Raw genomic sequence first — 22,929 nt, 5'->3', positions numbered from 1 at the left:
AAAGCAGGCGCGGGGCGGGAGCAGAGCGGCCAGACCTCGGGCCTGAGCGCAGACCCCTGAACTCCCCTGGGATCCCCTCGGATCCCAGAGTGTTACTTTATAGATGGAGAAACTGAGGCGCGGCTAGGGTGCCTGGGCGTCCCCTGCACCTGCCCCAGCCCCGAGCGCTGGGGACCGGGGAGATGACATTTCCGCTTCTAATTGTCCCTCGGACTGAACCCTGGGGCCGACCGAGCCGAGCTGCTGAGAGAGAGGGACGAGGACGCGGGGCCCCAGGGACCCCAGACCAGCCCCCGGCCCGCCGCGCAGCCCAGCCCGGGGCCCCTGCGCAAACAAGCGGCGTGTTTGCCGAGCGCGCGGCGGGCGGCGCGGCCCGAGAGCGATGAGGATTCGATGGAGCCGCGCGCCCCGGCAGGGGCGACGGAGCCGCAGCGGGCGCGGGGATCGATCGGGCGCAGCTGTCGCCAAAGAGCCCGCGGGAGCATCCTACCCCGCGGACCAGCGCTGCCCGGGCGCCCCGAGACCGCGAGCAGGAAACCTGGGACATCGGGCCCGCCAGGGGCGAAGCCCCAACGTCGCGGCACCCCGGGTCTGGCGCCCAGGACGTCCCCGCGCCCAACGTCCGAGAGTTGGAACCTCGGGGCGCAGCGCACTTAGCCCTGCCCGGACCCCAGCCAGGCCGGAAAAGCCCGGTCCCTCCTTGTCAAAACCTAAATAAAGTCCCCGGACCCCGCCCGAACGAAGGCGGCTGGAGTCCGGCGGGAGGACGCGGGCCGCAGCAGGCGCGCGCGGCCCGGATTTGGGGCGTCCGCAGGTTTGGGGGCTCGGGTGGGGCCTGTGCGGACCTAAGGCTCGGGCGGGGCGGGAGGGGGCCCGAATCGCCATCACTTATTCAAACCTCGCTCTAAGAAAAGGGGGAGGAGTGCGCAGCGGCCGGCGGCTTTCATTTCCGTGGGAGACAAATCGAATTAGACAATCCGCTGCCGCCCTGGCGGGGCTTGGGGGAGGCCCCGGAAAGGGAAACTTTGGGTCTGTATGCCCCTCAATATTTTTAGCTGCGACAGGAGAGTCCAGAACAGCAGGGAGGGCAGCAGGGCCAAGAAGGCGGCTGGAAGATACAGATTAAAGCATGCTGGGGTTTGGGGGGTGGCTTTTGCAGGGTGAAACCTGTTTGGCCCCCAGGGCCTGGAGGAAGCCCAAGCCCCAGCCAGTCTCCCCCTACTCGCCCGACTCTCCAAGCCCTCGGGTTATCGGGCAGAGGCTGTGCGGAGGCTGGGCACAGAGAGGGTACGTGTTGGCCCCGGGCAGCCCAGCACCTGCTTAGGTACCCTAAGTCTCAGGCGCCAGCTCTGGAAGTCAAATTCCAATCTTCCTGGATGGGAAACTGAGGCTAGAGAGCCTGGGATATAGCTCAGGTCCCAGAGGGGCAGGGATGAGGGGTGCCCAGTCGCCATCCGACCAACCCCTCCCCTGCTTACAATTTGCCTAATGACTCAAATCGATCAAGGTACGAGACTCCAGCCTGTCCCGAGGCCAGCTCGATTCTATTTTACTAATTAATAAAAGGCCGCTGGTGGGGGTTGGGGGGGAGACTGGGGCTTGGGCCCCAGGGGGCCATGCTTCCTCTCTGGGACCCTGCAAATTTCTGCTCCACCTCCCAGTAGGAGCTCAGCCTGTGCAAGAAGGGAGATCCCCGTCCCTGGGGGAGTCCAAGTCCCCATCAGCCTCAGGGAAGGGGAGGCTACACGCACATGCACAAGTTTGGTTCCACCAGGCCAGGCCGCCCCTTCTGAGTCGTGGGAGCTTGGAAGCGGGTCTTAGGGAGTCCTGAGGCAGCAGAGGGGAGGGACCCCTTCCCCTCAAAGCCGCAGATTCACCTCTTTTCTTTCAAAATGGACACTTACCCTGTGAGAAAAGCCACACATGCTTGTTGTAAAAATGAGAATGAGAATTGAAGTGTAGGAGATATTTTTGAAAAGGAAGCCCATATACTCCCAACCCCCTGCCCCCACCCGTGAAGCCCCCCCCAGGTTGGCATTTGGGGGAACTTGCTTCTCCCTTGTGTTTTCCCACCGTGGAGCCCCCAGCTCCGCCGGCCAGGATGCTACCGTTTATGGCGGCTGATTGATCGTTAGATCACGCGATTATTTTTAATTATCTGTGATTGTTGGAGGGTAGGATCGAGGAGCCAGGCTGGGGCTCAGCACAGCCCGACTGGGAATCTGCCCCAGGGGTGGAGGATGCTCAGCTGTTGGGACCTGCCCCCCCTGCTTGTCTTCCCACCTGGAAGATGGGTGTGATCTCCTAAACTACCCTGCAACTGAGACGTCCAAGGACCTGGACTTGGGGGCATGCAGCACTTGGACAGACGTGGGAAGGGGCAGCCCTGCCACCACCCACCACCTCGGCCCACCGTGGGTCTGAGGTCGTTGGAGACCCGTGGTGCGACTCCCCTCTCTGCGGCTGAGTGAGGAGAGTGTGTCTGGTAAACAGTAGGCACTTCCTCAATGCACTAACAGGGGTCCCTTTAACCCTATCCCACCCCAGGACTTGGAGACCTGATCTCTCCAGCCTCCAGCCACCCCACTCCCCGCACCCTCCCGCTGTGGCCAGCATAGACCCGCCTCTAGCCTTCAGCTGGGGCAGGCTGGAAGGCACCTCTCCTACATGACAGAAGGGGAAACTGAGATACAGAAAAAGCCCTGGTACAGGGCCAAGCCCAGTCATGGTCCAGGAAGTCACATCTCCAATGAGTGACCATGTCTGGGGGGACCCCCGAGATCAGGTCGAAGGTCTGAAGCCCATCACGTCGAAGGTCTGAGGCCCGAGGAGGATGGGGACAGGGGCTGCCCAGAGCGTTTGCACATTCTGGGGAGGGACCCTCCACCCTCAGCTTACAGTCTTGACTCTCCCCAGTGAGATGGGGGGCTGGGGACCCCAGAAGAAAGCCCTATTAACTCTACCCTCTTTCCTCTTCTAGAAAATAGGTGGGGTGGGGGAGAATACATAGTGGGGAAAGAGGAGGGGGCTGGGCTGAGTCTCCGCCCCCCCCACACTCCGTCCCCAAGATAGGGGTACCTTATAGGTTCTGGCCTGGCCACTCCGGAGCCCCTTCCCTGATCCCCATCTTACTCCCCTGGAGGGATCTCATGCCCTGGGGGTCTCTCTGATTATAGGAGCCCCCATTTATCCCATTCCCTGGGCCTCCCCTGTCTCCAGGTGGTGAGGAGAAGGGGCGCTTGGCTCCTTCGCCCAAAGGAGACACCCCAGGCACAAAGAGGAGTTAGCAGCAGGGACTTCTCAGGAAACAGACCGGAGGCGCCTCCTCAGCCTCCCCTGGCTGGAGGGTGACAGAGACGCTTCGAAAGTCACCCCCAGGCTCTGGGCACACTGTAGAAGGACCCCGGAATCGGAAGGGGCCTTTGGCACCCCATGAAGCCAGGCACCCCGTTGTACAGTTGGGGAAACTGAGGCCTGGTGCCCACACATGGGGCAGATCCTGACGCCTGCACGGAGTGGAGGCGAGGAACCAGCCCACTTGGCCCCAGAGAGGTCGTATGAGGGGGCTGTGACTCCCGATGATGACATGTGCGTCCACAGGGAGCTGAGCGTGCAGAGGGCACCCACCTGGGGTTTGTTTCAGTGGAGGGGACACATGGATTGCAGGCGTCCCTTCAGCCACACTCCCAGGGACTCCCTGGAGATGGACTTGACTGGGGGCACCAGGTAGGAAAGTGACATTTGGGACTCTCTGGAGAGAACCGCAGAGAGAGACATGAAATCAGAGACGCGGAGATCAGGCCCCCAGCCCCACCTAGGCGGAATCTGTCCTCAGACCCCCACCGGTTGTCCCCCCAGGGGGCGCAGGCGGGGGCAGAAGCGGGGGACCACCGAAGCCAGAGTCTGGTCCACTCTGGCCTGCCTGGCGCTCGAGGGGGCCAGGGCGGGCGGAGAGCGAGGCGGCGGGAGGTGGCGGCGGGAGCGGGTGGGCGGGGGCGCTGACGTCAGACCCGGGCCCGGGCGCCGGCGGCCGCTCCCCCGCCACATCCTGGTGGCCGCTCTCGCAGCCGGGCCGGGCCGAGCGCCGCGCAGCCGGGCAACCTCGCGCGCAGCCACCGGGGAGCGGGCGGGAGCCATGCGGCGGCCTTGAGCGCGCCGGGCCGGCGCCGAGGAGCGCGCGCGGCTGGCGGGCGACGGAGCATGGAGCTGAGCCTGGAGAGCCTGGGGGGCCTGCACGGCGTGGCCCACGCGCAGGCGGGCGAGCTGCTGAGCCCCGGCCACGCGCGCTCGGCGGCAGCGCAGCACCGCGGCCTGGTGGCGCCTGGGCGCCCGGGCCTGGTGGCCGGCATGGCGAGCCTACTGGACGGCGGCGGCGGCAGCGGCGGGGGCTCCGGGGGCGCGGGCGCCGCGGGCAGCGCGGGCGGCGGTGCCGACTTCCGCGGGGAGCTGGGGGGCCCGCTGCACCCGGCCATGGGCATGGCCTGCGAGGCGCCCGGCCTGGGCGGCACCTACACGACGCTCACGCCCTTGCAGCACCTGCCGCCGCTAGCGGCAGTGGCCGACAAGTTCCACCAGCATGCGGCGGCCGCGGCTGTGGCCGGAGCGCACGGCGGCCACCCCCACGCGCACCCGCACCCGGCGGCCGCGCCACCCCCGCCGCCCCCACCGCAGCGCCTGGCGGCCAGCGTGAGCGGCAGCTTCACTCTGATGCGCGACGAGCGCGCTGCACTTGCCTCCGTGGGCCACCTCTACGGGCCCTACGGCAAGGAGCTGCCCACCATGGGGTCGCCGCTGTCGCCGCTGCCCAACGCGCTGCCACCGGCGCTGCACGGTGCCCCGCAGCCCCCGCCGCCCCCGCCGCCCCCGCCGTTGGCAGCCTACGGTGCGCCAGGCCACCTGGCTGGGGACAAGCTGCTGCCGCCCGCCGCCTTCGAGCCGCACGCCGCGCTGCTGGGACGCGCCGAGGACTCGCTGGCCCGCGGGCTGCCCGGAGGTGGCGGTGGCGCAGGCAGCGGGGGAGCGGGCGGCGGAGGCGCCGCGGGGCTGCTGGCGCCGCTGGGCGGGCTGGCAGCGGCCGGGGCGCACGGGCAGCACGCGGGAGGTGGCGGCCCCGGCGGGGGCGGCGGCGGCCCCAGCGCGGGCGCTGCGGCCGAGGAGATCAACACCAAGGAGGTGGCGCAGCGCATCACGGCGGAGCTGAAGCGCTACAGCATCCCTCAGGCCATCTTCGCACAGCGCATCCTGTGCCGCTCGCAGGGCACGCTCTCCGACCTGCTGCGCAACCCCAAGCCGTGGAGCAAGCTCAAGTCCGGACGGGAGACCTTCCGCAGGATGTGGAAGTGGCTGCAGGAGCCCGAGTTCCAGCGCATGTCTGCGCTGCGCCTCGCAGGTAGGAGCGCGGTTCGCATCGCCCGACCTCGGGGGCGGCGGCCCGGGGCTCCCCAGCACCGACCGTGGGCCCCGCCAGCCTGAGACCCCCTCGCAGGAGGCCAGACTGTGATCCGCGCCCCTGCCCGTTTGTACCGTCGCCAAAAGGGAGAAAGGGATGGTGCGGTCTCCCCGCCCCGCCCCCCACCCGGTCGCCTCCTCTGCCCTTTTTGAGGGGTTCGCTAGTTCCGACTAGACCGTGGGGAGGGTCCAGGCATCTCCCTGAAACGGCGCTCAGGGTAGCTCATTGTGTGTGTGCGTGTGTGTGTGTGTGTACGCGCGCGTTGGGGGGCTCTGTCCTCAAACAGCCGCTGTTGTCAACTTGGGGTGCCACTCCCTTCCTCCGGAAGGGCCCTGGAGGGGGCCGCTGAACCTCCAGCCCGGTGCCACAGGGCTCCGGGACTGTGCACCGGGTGCCCGCGCCACTGCAGCAAAGGCCGGGCCCGCGCTCAGCCCCCGGCCCAGCGCGCGCTTCTTTGTAGCTGGGCCTCTGCGATCGATACCCCCTCCCCCGCTCCGGCCGCGGCAAAGGTCACCCGAGAATGGTCGGGGGAGGGGCGGCCCGCGGGACCCTCGGCCCGGGCTGCCCGGAGGCCTTCACACCCGACGACTTCGCTCCTGCCTCCGGGGCGCGCGCCCAGCCTGCCTTGCCTTTTGGTTTTGTGTCTCTGGTTTCTACTTCTCTCCTCGCTCTATCGGGACAAACGGGGCTCTGTTTATTTGTCGCTTGCTCTCCGTTTTCCTCCTGTTCCTCCCCACGCTTTCTCTCGCTTCCTGTCTCTCTGCCTCCGCGTCTCTCTGTCTCTCTTGCTCTCACACTCAGCCACCAGCCCCCTGGGGACCCGCTCCCTCCTCCTTCTCAGCTGACGACAGCGAAGTCCACACCTGCCCCCAGCGAGGCAGCCCGGCCAGGCCCCCACTTCCTGGAGGCTGGTGTGGGGGTACAGGGGAACCCCTGGCCCAGGTGGGGGTCTCTTTCCCTGGCGGTGCTGGGAGGGGCTGCCCACCCCCGTCGCGGGGACAATAGCTGCTGTGGCTGGCGCCAGATCGATCGCTTCTCTGAGCACAGGGGGCGAGAAGGGCGGGGGCAGGCGGGGGCTCTAGGAGGTGCCCCGCTAACGAGGAGGTTGGGGGGGCTTCCCCAGCCAGGCAGGGAGCTGTGGAAGAGGGGGTGCAAGTTTGGGATTGGAGAGGGTCCTGTATCATTCTTCCCCAGCCAGCCTCTCCCTCCCCCCACCCCAGGTGGACCAGGCAACCTCCAGGAGCCTGTACCCACAGGCAGGCCTCAGTTTCCCCCTTCTGCACAGTAAGGTGATTAGCTGGAACCTCTTATGAGATTCTTAAGTTCTCCACTTTGGGGCAGGTCACCAAGTGCCCCGGGAGGTTGTTGCGACACGTTAGAAAGGGCTACCAGAACCTGGACAGTCTCAAGGGCAGAATCCACTCTGTCCTGCTCCCTGTGGGTGACATGCAATGGCACGCATGTTCCCGTGGACACTCAGTCATGACACACAGCCTCGGCCTGCAGTGTGCAGTCTGGCTGACCTCGGGGGTGGAGGGCACCCTGAGCACAGGCTAAAGGCACGGCTCTAACCTGCCAGATACTGTGGCTGTCCCCCACCCCATGGTGCTGGGTGGCTTATATAGGGGGACACCCACCACCTGCAGCCTCCTGTCCAGCGCACATATTTGGGGGACATTGTGTCCCCCACCAGTGCCCCCAGAATCCACACCACTCTCCATTTTTCTCACTGTCACCTTATGTGACTAGCATGACCCATGAGTGGTATTTGAATAGTCCATTTTGGGGGCGGCATCAAAGATCCAGAAAGATCTGCTTAAGCGTCACAGAATGAAAGACCGCAGGGGAGAGGAACCTGGGGGTGGGTGCCGCTGCGCAGTGACAAACCCTGAGTCTGAGTGTGCCTCTGCCCACCAGATGGCCACCCAGGCCTCAGTGTTCCCCTTCCTGCCACAGGTGCAATTACAGAGGGAAAACTAAGGCCGGGTTTGTGTTCCAGCGTTTCCCGCCTGACTTCTTGGCAATGGTGAACAGTTTCATCTCTCTGAGCCTCAGTTTCCCCTTTTAGGCAACAGGAATTAGAATAGCTGCCTTATCAGAGGAGCGTGGAGGACAGGGTGGGCGGGGAGGCAGTGAGGCTGGGCAGGGTGCTGCGGTGTTGGGGACAATAAACAGGGACCACCCGGCCTGTCCCCCAGCTCTGCCTGGTGGCTGCCCATGCCACAGCCCCTCCGACCGGCCTGGCAAACCCTCCCTGGCTGGCTCGGCCCCAGCCCTGGGCACCTGCCGCCTCTCTGGCACGCAGGGGCCACGTCTGCACCACGGACTCCGCCTGGGTTGTTGGAGGTGGCAGGCAGAGGGCTGCGGGGCGATTAGGCTCCGGCCACGGCCTTTAGTTCCGGTGGCTGCGCAAATGAAAAGCGGTTAAGTGGCGGCAAATCGCCACGGTTAGGGGGAGGCGGCAGGGGCGTCCCCACTCTCCAGCATGCGCCCTGCGCAGCGACAACCAAAACGCACTCTAGGAAAGAGAAATCTGTCCCCTCCCTCCGCACCGTTCAAACCGGCAGGGGGAGGACTCGCTGCCCTTCCTCCGCCTGCATCCCATCCAGGTCTCCTCTGACAACTTTAGGAGGAGTGTGTCGTGGGTGCCCGCCGCCATGGCCTCTCCCCTCCCTGGGGAGCTGTGGGCTGTCCCCAGTGGCGCCGGGGCCAGGAGAGAGAAAGCGACACGGAGGGGAGAAGACGCGGGTGTACAGCTGGACAGAGAGGGGAGGGGCAGAGGCGGAGAGAGACAGGGACAGACGGACAGAGACAGAGAACACGGCGGACACAGAGACAGAGAACACGGTGGAGACAGAGACAGAGAACACGGTGGAGACAGAGACAGAAAAAGGAGGGGGGAAGAAACCAAAGCCACTGAAAGGAACAGAGAAGAAAGACAAAAAGACAGGGGGAGAGACAAAGAGAAACAAAGAAAAGGAGAGACAGGAGGGGAGAGAGCTGGGTGGCTGGAAGACCCCTCTGTCCTCAGGCCTGGTGGGCCTCTGTCCCCTCCGGGGTGGAAGTGCAGTCTCCTTCCTCCCTCCTGGATCAGGGGGCAGGGTGGGGGAGAGAGGGGAATGGATGGTTTCTTTGTTTCACCAAGGCACCCAAGAAACCCCACAACAGACCTCAGAGTCCAGGGCCACACTTCCTGGCCTGTGTGCCTCAGTTTACCCATCTGTAACGTGTGTGTGTGTGTGTGTGTGTGTGTGTAGCCATGTTCTGCATGTGACACTCTTGGGCCTCTTTAGGCCAACCCAAGCCCCCAACCTGGCTCCCATGGGGTGGGGCCTCACCTCACACCCACCCCAGGGTCCCCAGAGGAGGCCGGAAGGGTGGGAGCAGCCTCCTCCTCAAAGCCCTCCCCTCCCAACAGTAATTATGGGAGAGGGCTTGGGGGAGGGGCAGGCAGGCTCCTGGGGGGGTGGGGGCGGTCGATGAATTCGAATTACCGTCTCTAATTCATCACCGTCGCCTGGTCGATAGCTTTGGCCGTCTTCAAATATCGTTTAAATTGCAACTCCGGAGGAAAAGTATTTTTTTGTTACTGATCAGAAAAAAAAATGTGCGTATATATACATAAAATAAAATTTTAGACAGAGGTGGGGGAAAGAAGGGCCAGTTCCCTCCTGTTGGTGTCATGGGAAGGCAGGAGCCCAGAATCCCTGGGGGGGGGTGGAGACGAGTGGGGGAAACTGAGGCAGGGAGGGACAGGGACGGATGGGATGCTCTATTCCTACACAGAACACATTGTCCTAAGGACAAAATCCAGAGCTCTTTTTGGTGTCCCATGCTGGTAGCGCCACTGGGTGGGTAACAGCGTGGCTCTGTTGGCAGTGGGCGAACAGGGGTCGCCAGGGGTTGGGGGGTCTGGGGTGATGGGGTGGAAAGACTAAAGAGGCGGAACAGCCTCCCCCCAGGCTAATACAGCCCTGCCCGCCCCCACTGCCTTGCCCCACTGAGCTGCCACCTTCCAGGACACGTGGAATGGGGGTGCGGGAGGGGGAGGGGGGCTGAGGCTGCAGAGACTCAGCCCGCAAGGCCCAACCTGGGAGTCTCCCCCCCAGGGACACTGTCCACGCTGTGCAAGCACTCAGGACCCCCACTCTTAGAGAAGTAGCCACACCTCCCACCGCACGGGGTTCCACGCCTCTTACAGACACCCCAGGAAGAGATGTCCCAGCCCCACCAGACAGTGGGACAACAGGGGGCTTGGGGACCTGGGCCTCACCTGGGCTCCGTCTCTCACTGGTGCTGGGCAAAAGGGTCTGAGCCTCAGTTTCCTCATCTGAGCAATGGGCAGAATTAAATGACACCAAGGAGAGAGGGCAGGAGTCTGGGGGTACACCGTAGGCCCCCACAGGGATGCACAGAGGAGGGTAGACTACATCCAGGGTTGCTCGATGCCCAAGGTGACTCCGGGTGTCCCCAAACCAACCCCTCCCTGTAGACCTCAAGAGCTGAGTAGGGACAGCCCCAGGACCCGCTGGCCAGGATCTGGGATCCCGCCCCTGCCTCGCAGGCAGATGGGAGGGAGAGGAGAGCATGCTATGAGGTGGGGAGGGGCCGGCTGGAGGTGACGAGCCCTCCCCCTCCTCCCTGCTCAGCTCACCCACCAGGCATGAGAGATGGAATCATCTGCAATGACCTTTCAAACCAGATGCAGTCGCTGCCCATTCTACAGACCAGCAAACTGAGTGAGGCAGAGAGAAAGGCGCTGGCCAAAGCCGCACTCCGTTTGCGCAGCGGCAGCGCGGAGCAGGGTTCCAGCGGGAGGGAGCACTGCAGGGACAGGGGCGGGGAGTCAGGGAGGCTCAGCTAGTTAAGGCCAGGACTGCAGAGGAGGGGGGGCAGAAGGTCACAGCACTTTCTAGTGGACAAGCAGCTTGGGTGATCCCCAGGTGGGTGGCAGGTGACAGGAGCCACATCTCTTCGGGGCTGTGAGTCCTGTGCTTCCCCTCCAGCTCCCCGAGGGTGACAGTATTGTGCGCACGCTGAGACCACCACAGACCCTCAGGGACGGTGGGTGGGAGCCACGTCCACTTCAAAGCCACCAGGATCCCCACCGCCTGTGTTTCCCAGGGCAGCCCCCTCCCCGCTGCCAGCCCCAGACCCAACAAGGCCCTTCTGTGATTATGTCAGAGCCGGAGCAGGGACACTCACCCTCACACCACAGAGAAGCGCAGGTGTGTGTGTGGGGGGGGTCGCTTGCATGCGGAGGGGCTGGACCTGACATTTGGCTCCTTTATTCTGGAGTCCCTTAGCCTAAAGCCCCAGAACTACCCAAGACCTGGGTAGTTCTTCCACTCTTCTCCCGGAATCTCTCTCCCATTCTTTTCTCTTCTTCCCTGTCAACCACTACCACTCTAGTTTAAGCTGCTGCTGCTGCTGGCATCTGCCTCCTTCTCCTCCTCCTCCTCCTCCTCTTCCCCCTCCTCCTTGTCGCTGGTCTCCCAGCCCCACTCCCACCTCTTGCTGCCTTCTGTCCCACAGCCCGTGGGGCTTTCAGGGCCACTTTGGAGCTCATCCTTCCGTGCTTAGCGGGCTGCCTCCATGTCCTCACAGCTGGTAAGGTGCAGACTGCTCCCGGCAATACCTCACAGCGCCCTAACGCTCTGGCCTCCCGCGTGGATGTGGGGAGGGGGCTTCTGGCTGGTGGGACCAGCAGGGACGAAGGCTGGGAGGTGGCGAGTGAGGCTGGGCCCCCACCATCTCTTTGTAGGTAGCCGGCAGGAGCCCGGTTTAACCGGGGAAGCTTGCGGCTGGTTTGAATCAAGTTCTTAATTAAATAGGGACCCTGATCAATAGGGAAGGCCGCGCTAGTGGTCGAGGGGGGAGGCTGGGCCGGGAGCCAGGGGTGGCCTGGGAGACCCACCTGACCTTGGGCAGTCTTAGGACACCTGCGCCTCAGTTTCCCCCCTGCCAAACAGGTGCAGATGTTGGTGGGGCTAGGAGACAGACGGCACCCTTTTCCCTTTGGAGTCTTGTGTGGACAGATGTGGGGGGCAGCGGGGGGCGGGGACCCCTCTGGCCTACAGAGGCAGGTGCACAAAGCCACAGAGTCACAGCAGAGAGAAGGGACAGAGATGCGCCATGACTAGGCGCAGGAGGCAAGAGAGAGGTGCCCGTGGCGCAGGTGTGGCGCACGCCAGGACAGGCATGGGGACTCCGGCTCCCCCAACCGCCCTCCGGTGGGTCTGGCACGTGCCAGGCTGCAGAGGGGAGTGGGGGCGCCTGGGAGAACCCCATCTCTCCAGCCCGCAGCAGCTGCGCCATTTGGAGACGCCGCGCCCTGGCGGCAGGGGTGGTCCTTGGCGCCCAGCTTTGCCCCCCCCACCTTTCAGGGCGCCCGAGCGGACCCTGCCAGACGCGCTCCGTCGCGCCGGAGCGTTGGGAGGGTCGCTCCTGCCCAGGGAGACTGGGAGTAGAGGACGCCGGTGCGGAGCGACTGGGATCCACAGTTTCCAAGTCCCCTTCCGCATCCAAGGGCCCTCAGGGGGCGATGTCTGTGCCTCCGTGTCGCGCAGTAGGCCGACACCGCCCCGCAGTGCCCCGGACGCCGCGTAGCCCTCCGCGGTGCGGGCACTCTCTGAGCCCGAAGGCGCCACCTGCCCTCCGCAGCCTGGCGGGACCTGGACGCCCGCGCCGGGCGCTGGGAGACCCGGGCGCACTGGCCCCGCACTGCTCCTCCGCTGCCCGGGCTCCCGGCCGCGCAGCCCCAGCAGGCGCCGCACCCCAGCCGGGGGAGGCGCACCTCGAGCGGCCTGCGGGCCCGTCCCCCGCGCGCCCCAGACCCGCGGCCGCCCGGGTGTGCGCGGCCAGCGCAACAAACACGCGCTCCTGCTCTCTTCCTCCGCCCCTCCCGCTTTTCTCCCCTGGTCTTAAAAATTAAAAGAATCTACATTACTTTTAAATATGTGACGCATTCGCGACCTTCCAAATTTAAATGGCACGGAGGAGGCCCTGCGCTCTCCTCCGTCTGCAAGCCACACCTGTATCTCGCCTGCCGGAGCAGGTCAGTTTAAAGCAGCTACAGGTGCAAATGCTTTCTTAGTTTCTTTTTCTTGTTCCCTCTGTAAACGCAGAGGGGAGACTCGACTGTGTCGCGCGGGTCCGCCACCTCACCCCGCGGGGCCCTTCCACATCCGCGGAGAGCCGCGCTCCCGGTCACTTTTGCCGGCTGCCTAGTGTTCTGCCGCCTGGTCATTTCAGTCTTTATGTAACCACGTCCCTGCCCCCCACACACATTTAGACTGTTTCAAACCCTTTGCAGTCCCCGGGCGAGTCACCCCTCGTGAGCCAGTATCTGTGGATTAATTTCTCAATAATTGAAACGCGGGGTCAAACCTCCCCCTTTTCTGGGCCTGCCTCTTTGTCATTTTGCTTATCGCTGGTTCCTTTCCTGTCATCTTTTTCAAATCCATTTCCAGCCGCTGGTCGCTGCATCTCCTTCACATTATTTAAAAAAAAAAAAATCAAAGCCGTGTGTATGTGTGTGTGTGTGTGTGTGTGTGTGTGTGGATTTTCGGGTGCCTGAATGGGGGGCATCTCTGGGGCTCAGTGTCCAGGTGTGAGAGCTGCCCCTGCCCCTCCCCAGACCCCCACCCCAAGAAGTGACAACCTCCAGATGGAGCCACCAGGGAGGGGATGTGCCACCAACCGCTCATTTCCCTGATAAGTCTTTGAAAGGCTCAGAACTAATTTGAAAATGTGGCCATTAAAATCCCATCAGGGGAGGTGGTGTTGGTGGGGAGAGGGAGAGAGGCAGGTGGGGCCTGTCCCCAAGGCTGGGTGCTGGCCAAGGTGGGTACCTAGGCCTGAGGTGCAGTATGGGCAGGTGGGCCGGGCAGGCGGGAGGAGAGACGGGACAGGGTGGGGACAGATGTGGGCCTGGTGAGGGCCCTGGGGGTGGGGTCGTGGGTCACACTCTCTCCTTGTGGAAGACCCCACATCCCTCCACCCATGGGAACCCTTTTTCCAGCTCAGACGGGAGCTCAGGGTGCAGACAAAGGGAGTTGCATGTGTGCTCCAGGCCCCCCAGCTTGACTGGCCGTGTGACCTTGCGCAAGTCACCGCCACTGGCTCTGGTCTGGAGAGGCCACTGGGGGATGCCCAGCTGAGCTCAGCCCAGCAGGGACAGGCCTCCAGGGTGGCGGCATCTGCGTTCCCCACATCCGGGGCCGGGCAGCTGGTGGCCAGGGCAGGACCATCACCAAGGAAACCAGTCATCATCCCAGCGGGGGACCAGGCTCCGTAGTGAATTGTGTGCTCCGTCAGAGGCTGGAGCCCAGCGCAGGAGGTGGTGGGTGGGGGAGAAAGGGACACTGCTGCTCACCCCACGTGTGCCCTGGTGGATGGACCCCCAGGGGGCAGGCAAGATGGCTCAGTTGGTGGTGCCCTGTCCAGACAGCTGGAGACTAGGACGGCCACTCTAGTCCCCCCATGGCTGAATCCTGAGGCCGTTTCTTAGCTCACCTTTGGGCATCGTCCAGTTTTCTTTCGGGGTCCTGTCCTGCTAATGCCACCCGGACTCGGGCTTGTGCTAGCCGTGCCACGTGCCACACTCGGCAGTGCCAGCCATCGCTGGGCTTCACCGACGCCCCCCAAGGTCCTGAGACCTGGGCTTGTGCCCAGCTGTGTCCCCACGTGGAGGCCACACTGAGCCCAGCTGAGCCCCTCCAGACACCCACCCAGAGGCCACCTCCCTGCCCCCACTGCTCAGCCAGGGGAGCAGCCTCCTTGTCTGGGAGCAAAGTCAGAGCGGCAGGCACGTGTCTGATTGTCAGAGTCACCAGCTGTGGAGCGGGGCTGCGTGTGTCACAGGTTCTGACGACCGTGCCCCCGCTCACAGGGTCGGGGTCGCTGCGTCCGCCTGATGAACTAGCGGACCGATGTCTACAGAGCCCACTCTGCCCACAGAGCCCGGCCCGCGTGCGCCCGTCTTGCCTGGGGCATGGGCGGCTCTCGCTACAGTCGCAGGCTTTCCCACATCTCACACCGCCTGTGGTTCGCAGGTGTGTGGACGCGTCCCCCATTGTAGCGAAGCACCTGTGAACGCGGCATGCACTCACGGCAGACACCTTGCCAGCTCTGCCACCCGCCCACCACGGCCCAGCTGGGATGCCACAGGCGGCCCCTCTCGGCACACGCAGTGGGGAGACACCTGACCCCCGCCAGGGACGGTCGGGTGAGGCACTTGCAGCGGCACCCAGTGACCCGCTGTCAGCGCCCAGGCCGGGGCACCGTGAAGGAACCCCAGTTACAAGCCTGTCACCAAGAGTGCCCTGGATGAGGGCAGGGAAAGGGGAGAGAGGAGAGGATGGAAGGGGAGGGGCGCAGGGAGGTTGAGGAGAGGGAGGGGAGGGAGGGAGGGAGAAGGGGAGGAAGGAGAGCGGTGTAGTCACCTGTGGGGGATGATGGGAGTTAACAGGTGGCACCCCAGCTCTGGTGGCAGCAGGGTGACCGAATCCAGGGCCCCCACCTTCGGGTCAGCAGGCCCCAGCCGCTCGCTCCCTGCTGAGGGTGCTGGGGGTCCCACTGTCCTGCCCCGACCTCCAAGGAGTAGCCGCCTGAGTCCCCCTCAGCAGGGTCTCCCAGTCTGGGCTGAGACCACCTCCCGGTGCCCCACCACTCACCCAGGGGGGTAACCCAGGGACATGTTAGTCATCAAACACTCAGCCACCTCCTGTAGACCCACCCTGCCCTGGGCAACAGAGGGGTCTCAGGCCCCATGGGGTCAGCGCTGGGCCAGAAGGAGGGACAGTGGCCAGGGTCTCTGAGGAGGGAGCCAGGGTTCTGCTATGGGAGAGGGGAAGGACTTCCTGGGGGAGGGGCCATTGCTGCTGGGCCTTGAGGGATGTGTAGGAGTTCTCTGGCTGGGGCAGTCCTACTCTCTGCCCTTGACCTCGGTTTCTCCATTTTCCTCCCTGCAGGAAGATTCTTGGAGAGTGCCGAGGCTGGGGGCCTGCCCCAAGAGTAGGGGACGCTTCACAGTCACACAGCAAGTGGGGCCCAGAGCTCAGCTCCACTTGGGGACCCCTAGAGGGGAGCTCGGGAACCTCATCTCAGCCCCTCGGTATTCATTCTGGACTTTCCTGGCTAAACCCTTTCCTGAAGCCCGACCATGATGAAGACTGTGTTGTGTTGATGAAACTGAAGCTCACAGGGTCCGACACCGGGTGGGAGACCTCAGGGCAGCAACTCTGCCACCGCTCTGGTCCCTGGGGTCTGCTGACCCCAGCAACTTTTAGAAAGGCAGGAACCAGGCGGGAGCGGGTGCTGTGGGGGGCCAAGTCCCAGGGAGTCTGATGCCAAAGGGCTTTCAGCTGGAACTTGAGGGTCCCGCCAGGTCCCTTCCCTTTGCCCCACCAGACACAGTCCAAGCCTCGACCCCTTTGAGGCTGGGGTGGGGCTGGCTGCCCTCTGCCGGGCACACCAGGAACTGCAGGGACAACTTGGCGAGGGAGGAGCTGCTCTCCCTGAATGCTCTCCGCTCCCCCAGCTTTTCCTGATCCCAAAAAAGAAAATGACCCGGCTTGTTGGTGCTGCAGATCCCAGCACAGACCGGGGAAAGGCTGCCCCGGGGGTGGGAGGCATGGGAGGCCGCACACTGCTCCATGAGTGTCTGCTCAGTGCCCCACGCCCTGGGGCTCAGATTTGGGGGTGGCGGTCTCAGCCTCCTCTAGGTGGTCTTTGATTTCCTCCCAAGACCTCTGGAACCCCCAGGAGCCAGCTCCCAATCGTCCTCATCCCGGACTACAAAAAGATCACTGATCACTGGGGGAGACAGGCGGGCTGGGCCCCCCATCCCAAATTCAAGGCATCCGGGGATCCTTTGTTCTTAAAGTCAGAGCCTCAGCCCGGGAGGTGCAGGGGGGCAGGGCTGACCCGGACAGCAGCTTCCGGTTGGACCCAGACCTTCACTGCAGGGAGTGTGGGAAAAAATAAAAAGAAGAAAAGGTGGGGAGGGAGTGGGGAGTTAAATGGAGGGGAAGGCGACACCTGAGCAGAGACTAGGAGGAGGGCCGGGAGCCCTTGGGGAACTCATGAACAGCCAGGAACAGCCAGGACAGTGGCCCTGAGGTCAGACTGTGCAGGGATGAGGCCAGGGGGACAGGAGGTGGGGGCTGAGCCTGGTGTGGATGGGAGACGAGGACAGGGAGGTGACTGGGCAGCGGGAGGGGTGGCCTGGGCTGTGGAATGCTCGAAGGAGGTGTGTGGCCCTTACAAGGAGGGACTGAGGCCTGCCAGGATGTGACTGGCCCCGGCTCCCAGAGCTGGCGACACCTCCCACGTGGTGGTGACCGGCTGGGTCTGGGGCCACCCCCATCCCCCACAGACAGGGCGTCCCCACGCAGGAAGAGGACCTCTGGATGGGTTTCGTGTCCCAAATGAGGACAGGGGGATGTGGGCGAAGAAAACAGGAGGTGGCCATGAGCAGATGGGCTGGCGGAGGTGACTTGGGGAGACGACGGGGCAGAGGCCAACTGGAGGTCTCCCGGAAGAGGTGGCCACAGCGAGTCCGCAGTGTGCGGCTGCTGCTCCGCACCGGGTCAGTCCGGCCTCGGTTCCGTCTCCGGCCTCAGTTTTCACTTCAGTAAAAGGGGCCCGTGACCGTGCCCTGTGCGGCGGGCCCAGGGGTGGCCTTTAGGGCCGGCGCGGGGCTGACGGGGGCCAGGTGGCCACGCGAGGCGGGCGCGCTGGGGTGGGTTCCCGGGCGCCTCCCCCCACTCCAGCTCCCACCCCCGCCGGGGGGTGGGGGGGGTTGGGCTACAACAAAGCTGCTCCCGGTAAACAGCCCGGATCGATCCGGCTGCAAGGAGCTGTAATTAGATTGAACGCAGGGGAGGGGGGGCGAACCCAGCCTCTTTTTGCTGTGATCGACAAAACGCGAAGTTTTTTCTCGACTCTGCTTCGCCCCGTCCCTCCCCCAGCCTCTGCCTCTGGGGCCCCCATTGGGCACTTGACCAGGGACAGGGAGGCGAGGTGGGACGACAGGGGCGACCTACATCTTCCCTCCTCCTCCCCTCTAGTTCCTGTCCTGCCCTTCAGGGGACTTGCTGGGTAACCTTGGGCCAGTGGCTCACCCTCTCTGAGTAAATAGAGAGAAAAATCCCCACCTTATGGAATCATTGTGAGGATTGAGAGGCTCCTGACACAAAGAACTCTTGAGCTTTCTGAGGAGCATTTGTGTTTCTGCCCCTACTGTAAAGGTAGGATGAATTGGGAGAAAATTGCTAAGTGAATGAATGAATGAGTGAACGAATGAACCGAAGATTACAACAGGTGAGGTGATCCCCTTCCAGGTGGCCAAAGAGGTGAGAGGTCTATGCAGCTTCTCATATTTCCTTCCAATGTTTCTTTATGCAGATAAAATATAAACATAAAATACAAATATGCGTTCTTCCCTCCCTTTCCTACACAAAGGCTATCTGGCACAGTGTCTTCTGGGCTTTGCTTCGCCGCCTTTCTACGTCTGTACCCACACCCTCCCCTTCTGCCAGCTTCTCAGTGCAGCTACAAATATAGTCTTTTGCCTAAATCAATATTTAGTAATTACTCTTATTGTGGTTTTTCAGTGAAGAGCATCCGCAGCTGAGCCATGTAGAGTACTAGGATTACATTTCCTTTCTTGTACAACTTTGATTTTCCAGGAGTTAACAGTTGCCAAACATAAATTCTTTCCACACTCTGCAACAAAATGCAAAACCAACTCAATAGGATTTCCCACTGTCCTCCATGCCCCAGGTGCCTTGGTCCAGCTGTCTGCCAGGGTCTCCCTTCCTCATCATTTAGGGGACCCTTTTTCTCTTTGTCCTAGGTTGGATCCCATTTCCTGAATCCTACACTTCCCTTTTTTTTTTAATTTACCTCCTCATTTGGGTGGAACACATCCTCCAGTAGCTTTCTGAGAAAGGGTATGCAGAAAATCAACTTTTGGAGTCCTTGAATGTCTGACTATGTCTTTATTGCACCTTCATGCTCAATGTTTGGATATTTCGCAATTCTAGGTGAATAGACTTTTTCCTTGGAATTTTGAAAGCATTGTTCACTGCCTCCCAGTTTTTCAGAAACCCAACGCTGTTCTGATTCTCAATATTTAATATGACTTCTGGCTTTCATCTCTGGAAGCTTTTTAGGATTTTCCTTTTATTCCTGGAGGAGGAGCCTCCAATGTGCCTTTCTCATGCATTGAGCTGACGACTTGATGGGCTTTTTTTTTTTTTTGAGACAGAGTCTCACTTTGTTGCCCAGGCTAGAGTGAGTGCCGTGGCGTCAGCCTAGCTCACAGCAACCTCAATCTCCGGGGCTCAGCAATCCTCCTGCCTCAGCCTCCCAAGTACAGGCATGCGCCATCATGCCCGGCTAATTTTTTGTGTATATATTTTTAGTTGGTCAATTAATTTATTTCTATTTTTGGTAGAGACGGGGTCTCGCTCAGGCTGGTTTCGAACTCCTGACCTTGAGCAATCCGCTGGCCTCGGCCTCCCAAAGTGCTAGGATTACAGGCGTGAGCCACCACGCCCGGCCTTGATGGGCTTTTTTTTTGAGACAGAGTCTCGCTTGTTGCCCAGGCTAGAGTGAGTGCCGTGGTGTCAGCCTAGCTCACAGCAACCTCACACTCCTGGGCTCAAGCGATCCTGCTGCCTCAGCCTCCCGAGTAGCTGGGACTACAGGCATGCGCCACCATGCCCGGCTAATTTTATATATATATTAGTTGGCCAATTAATTTCTTTCTATTTATAGTAGAGACGGGGTCTCTTGCTCAGGCTGGTTTCGAACTCCTGACCTCGCAATCCGCCCGCCTCGGCCTCCCAGACAGCTAGGATTACAGGCGTGAGCCACCGCGCCCGGCTTGATGGGCTTTTTTAAACTGGAAGCTTCTGTCCTTCAACTCTAGATTTTTTTTTATTATTAATTTGATCATCGCTTCCTCTGCTTTCGAATTGGCTTTTGATCAGATGACAAACCTCCTTCATTTTAATTCATTCTCTAACTCTATTTTTTTTTTTTTTTGAGACAGAGTCTCACTTTGTTGCCCAGGCTAGAGTGAGTGCCATGGCGTCAGCCTAGCTCACAGCAACCTCAAACTCCTGGGCTCAAGCGATCCTCCTGCCTCAGCCTCCCGAGTAGCTGGGACTACAGGCACGCGCCACCATGCCCGGCTAATTTTTTCTATATATGTTAGTTGGCCAATTAATTTCTTTGTATTTATAGTAGAGACGGGGTTTCGCTCTTGCTCAGGCTGGTTTCGAACTCCTGACCTCGAGCAATCCGCCCGCCTCGGCCTCCCAGACAGCTAGGATTACAGGCGTGAGCCACCGCGCCCGGCCCTCTAACTCTATTGACATCTTTCTCTCATTTGCCACCTCTGCTTCTACCCTGGTCTATTTTCTCAGATATTTGCTTAACTTTATCTTCCGATGCTTACATTGGATAATTTTATTCCAACTATTATATATTTAAATTATAAGAATGTTTTCTCGCCCTTTAATGGTGCCTTTTATTTCACGGCATTCTGTATTTGTTTCATGGATACAATGTTTTCTTCTTGCCCTTCTGGGAATATTAATTATAGCTTTATAATTATAATTATGGCCTGCTTTGCCAACTTCTCCTGAGTTTATCTTCATGTTAGATGCTTTTCTAAAATGTCCAGTAGCTCCGGCCATCACTCGTATTTAATACTCAAACCCGAAACAGCAGCTAGAAGCTCTGCCATCCCAGGTCAGAGGAAGTGAAGTGTATGTCAGTCACACTCTGGATGGGAGAACCTGTTGTCCCTGAGACATGAGTCACCGCACAGGGAACATTCACTTATTCTGGGGACATTGATCCAACATGTCATCTGTTCTGGCTGTTCCGGGACCAAAAAAAGCAAGCTTGCTCTGCCATCCTAGTAAGCCACCAGGGCTGGCACGGAGGAGGGACAGGGAGCAGAGACCTGCTAGGACAGCATGCACCACCGGCCACTTCTGGGGCCGAGAAGGTGGGGCAGACTTTCCACCCATGCCCAGGCCCAGACGCTTAAGCGGGAGAGAAATTGAGATTCTGATCTATTCAAGCTGATGCCGCAAAGTAGCCCGCCTGTCTGGTGGCCTGTCCCCGAGGTGGGAGCAGCCCATCTTTTGCACCCGCCACACCCCACACTGCATCGTGGGGAGGTGTCTGCTTTGTAGCCCGGGCAGGGAGGACACAAGTGTCAGCCCTGCCACATCACCCTCAGCTGTTGCCGTTTTGCTCTGCAAGCATCTCAGGCCATGGGGCAACCTCTGCCACTCTCAGATCCGGAGGGTCCCGTGTGCTAGAGGGAGACTAAGCTCAGGTGGTTCTCAGCCTGTGGCTGGGGGAGGGGCTCAGACTCCAGTGTCAGCCTGGTAGGGGACCAGGACCTTAAGTTCAGTCCCCAGGCCTTGCAGGGACAGCCCAGAGGAGGAGGCAACCTGATTGCCCCGTCCTTGAAGGAGGGGGTTGCTGGGGTTTGCGATCCACCCCCCCCCCACCTATGGATGAACCATTTCTTTCACCTACGGCTACACTGAGTCAGAAATAACTCACCTGTAGAGGTTCCATGTCCTCTCCCCAACCTGGGAAAGAAGGGCAGAAAGGGACAATGAGCAATTTTTGTTGCCCTTTGGATGGAGAACCCTTGGGTGGGGGGCAGGGTGAGGAGTTTGGGGCCATGGGGCTGGGGAGGGGTGTCTGGGGCAGGCACCCTGAGGAAGGGACTGGAGGGGGTGGTGGTGTCTGCGGAGGAGCACTCACTGTGTCCCCTTCTCTGTCCTCCCTTCTGTCCCCCCACCCCCGGCCTGCCTGTCCGCCTCCCTTGCGTGCTGCTTCCGGTCCCTTCTGCCCTGTGTGTCTCTGTCTCCCTGTCCCTCTGTCGCCCACTGTCCCTCCCTCCCTCGTCCACGTTTCCCTGCGTCCCCGCCCGGGGTCTCCCCCGTCCCGCTCTGCTCGGGCTTCGTGCTGTCCCCATCTTCCTCCTGTCGCCGGCGTCCCGCGCGGTGGTGGCGCCGTGTCGCGGCCTGCCCGCAGCCTGCAAGCGCAAGGAGCAGGAGCAGCAGAAGGAGCGCGCGCTGCAGCCCAAGAAGCAGCGCCTGGTGTTCACCGACCTGCAGCGCCGCACGCTCATCGCCATCTTCAAGGAGAACAAGCGGCCGTCCAAAGAGATGCAGGTCACCATCTCGCAGCAGCTGGGCCTGGAGCTGAACACCGTCAGCAACTTCTTCATGAACGCGCGGCGCCGCTGCATGAACCGCTGGGCCGAGGAGCCAGGCGCGACCCCCGGCGGCCCGGCGGGCGCCTCCTCCACCTTCTCCAAGGCCTGAGGCACCCCGGGCCGCGCCCTCCGCGCCTCGACGGCCCCGGGCGCTCCGCCCCCGCGTCCCCTCGCCCGCCCGCCCAGACCCGCCCGGGAGGCGAGCGACAGGGTGCTGTCGGGGGAGACGCACACCCCCCCAGCCCAAGTGCACAAAGCGGGCCCCTCCTCCCCGCATTGCAGCCCCCGCCAGGCCAAAGGAAGCCCCCCTGCTCCCCAGGGGGGAGGGGGAGACAGAAAGGGGTCCCGCAGCCCCCCTCAGTTCAGGACGCCCAGGGGCTCACTGTGTGGTCTCCTGAAGCGGGTCAAGAAGCACATTCTAGAAATATAAACCGGGTATTTAAAAAAAGGAATTTTAAGAATAACCCCTCTTTCGCCAGACGCCCCCACCCCCAAAGAGGGAGGCAGGAAGAACCTTCCTTTCCTCCTTCCCTCCCTGGGAGCAGGTGCCCTGTGGTCCCCCCACCCAGCCCCTTCCAGAGTCGCCAAAACCCACCCAAGTGGACCCTCCGTACCCCGCCCCGCCCCCTCCGCCCGCGGGCAGGACGGCCCCACCCCCAGGACCGCGCCGCCCCTGCCGCCGGGACTCCTGTGCCAAGAATCGCCTGCCTTAACGCCTGGGGGGCCCGGCGGCCGGCACCCATGGCGTGCCCCTCCCAGCCCGCCCGGGCGAGGGGTCGGCGGGCTCCGACATGCGGGTAACTTCCAGACGCCCCCAGCACCTCTCTAGTTCACTTTACCTTTAGGCACCTTGATGAACCACACAGGGACAGACAGCCCAGGAGATGGAAGGCGACGTCCAGATCCTACTCGGACGGGACCCCACCCCGAAGAGGCCCTGGGACGCGCAGCCGCTTGGAGCCCCCTGGAATCCACCGCCCCCGCGCCCAGGGCCTGGAGGGGCAGCGGCAGAACCTGGACGTCTCCGAGAGACAGACGATGCTGAGAAGGTGGAATCTGCTTGCTCCATTTTTTTGCCAAAAAAAGAAAAATATTGACAAGGGGGAAGGGTGGACACGAGGACGAGCTCCCCATCCCGCCTGTGGGCGTGACCTCCAAGACTCCGGAGAGCTCCGCCTTCCGGGGTTCAAGACCCCAGGCTGGGAGGAAACCCCAC

At 61.9% G+C, this 22,929-nt stretch overlaps 1 protein-coding gene across 1 annotated transcript; it reads left to right on the top strand.

The window, feature by feature from the left end:
• Nucleotides 1-4,200: 4,200 nt before the first annotated feature.
• On the top strand, nt 4,201-21,822 carry ONECUT3 (one cut homeobox 3). Its single transcript, XM_012745661.3, has 2 exons — nt 4,201-5,389; nt 21,530-21,822. The coding sequence occupies exons 1-2, from the start codon at nt 4,201-4,203 to the stop codon at nt 21,820-21,822; spliced, it is 1,482 nt and encodes a 493-aa protein (XP_012601115.3).
• Nucleotides 21,823-22,929: the final 1,107 nt, after the last annotated feature.

Source organism: Microcebus murinus, chromosome 27 (assembly GCF_040939455.1).
Source record: "Microcebus murinus isolate Inina chromosome 27, M.murinus_Inina_mat1.0, whole genome shotgun sequence".
Taxonomy (NCBI): Eukaryota; Metazoa; Chordata; class Mammalia; order Primates; family Cheirogaleidae; genus Microcebus; species Microcebus murinus.
Note: the sequence above shows the minus strand (reverse complement) of the source record. Positions and strands in the feature narration are given on the sequence as shown.

Bases quoted from the DNA above. Each gene is read 5' to 3' on its own strand.
- ONECUT3 (XM_012745661.3), top strand. From the start codon at position 4,201: ATGGAGCTGAGCCTGGAGAGCCTGGGGGGCCTGCACGGCGTGGCCCAC. The intron at 5,390-21,529 runs GTAGGAGCGCGG...GCCTGCCCGCAG, and splicing joins GTCTGCGCTGCGCCTCGCAG to CCTGCAAGCGCAAGGAGCAG.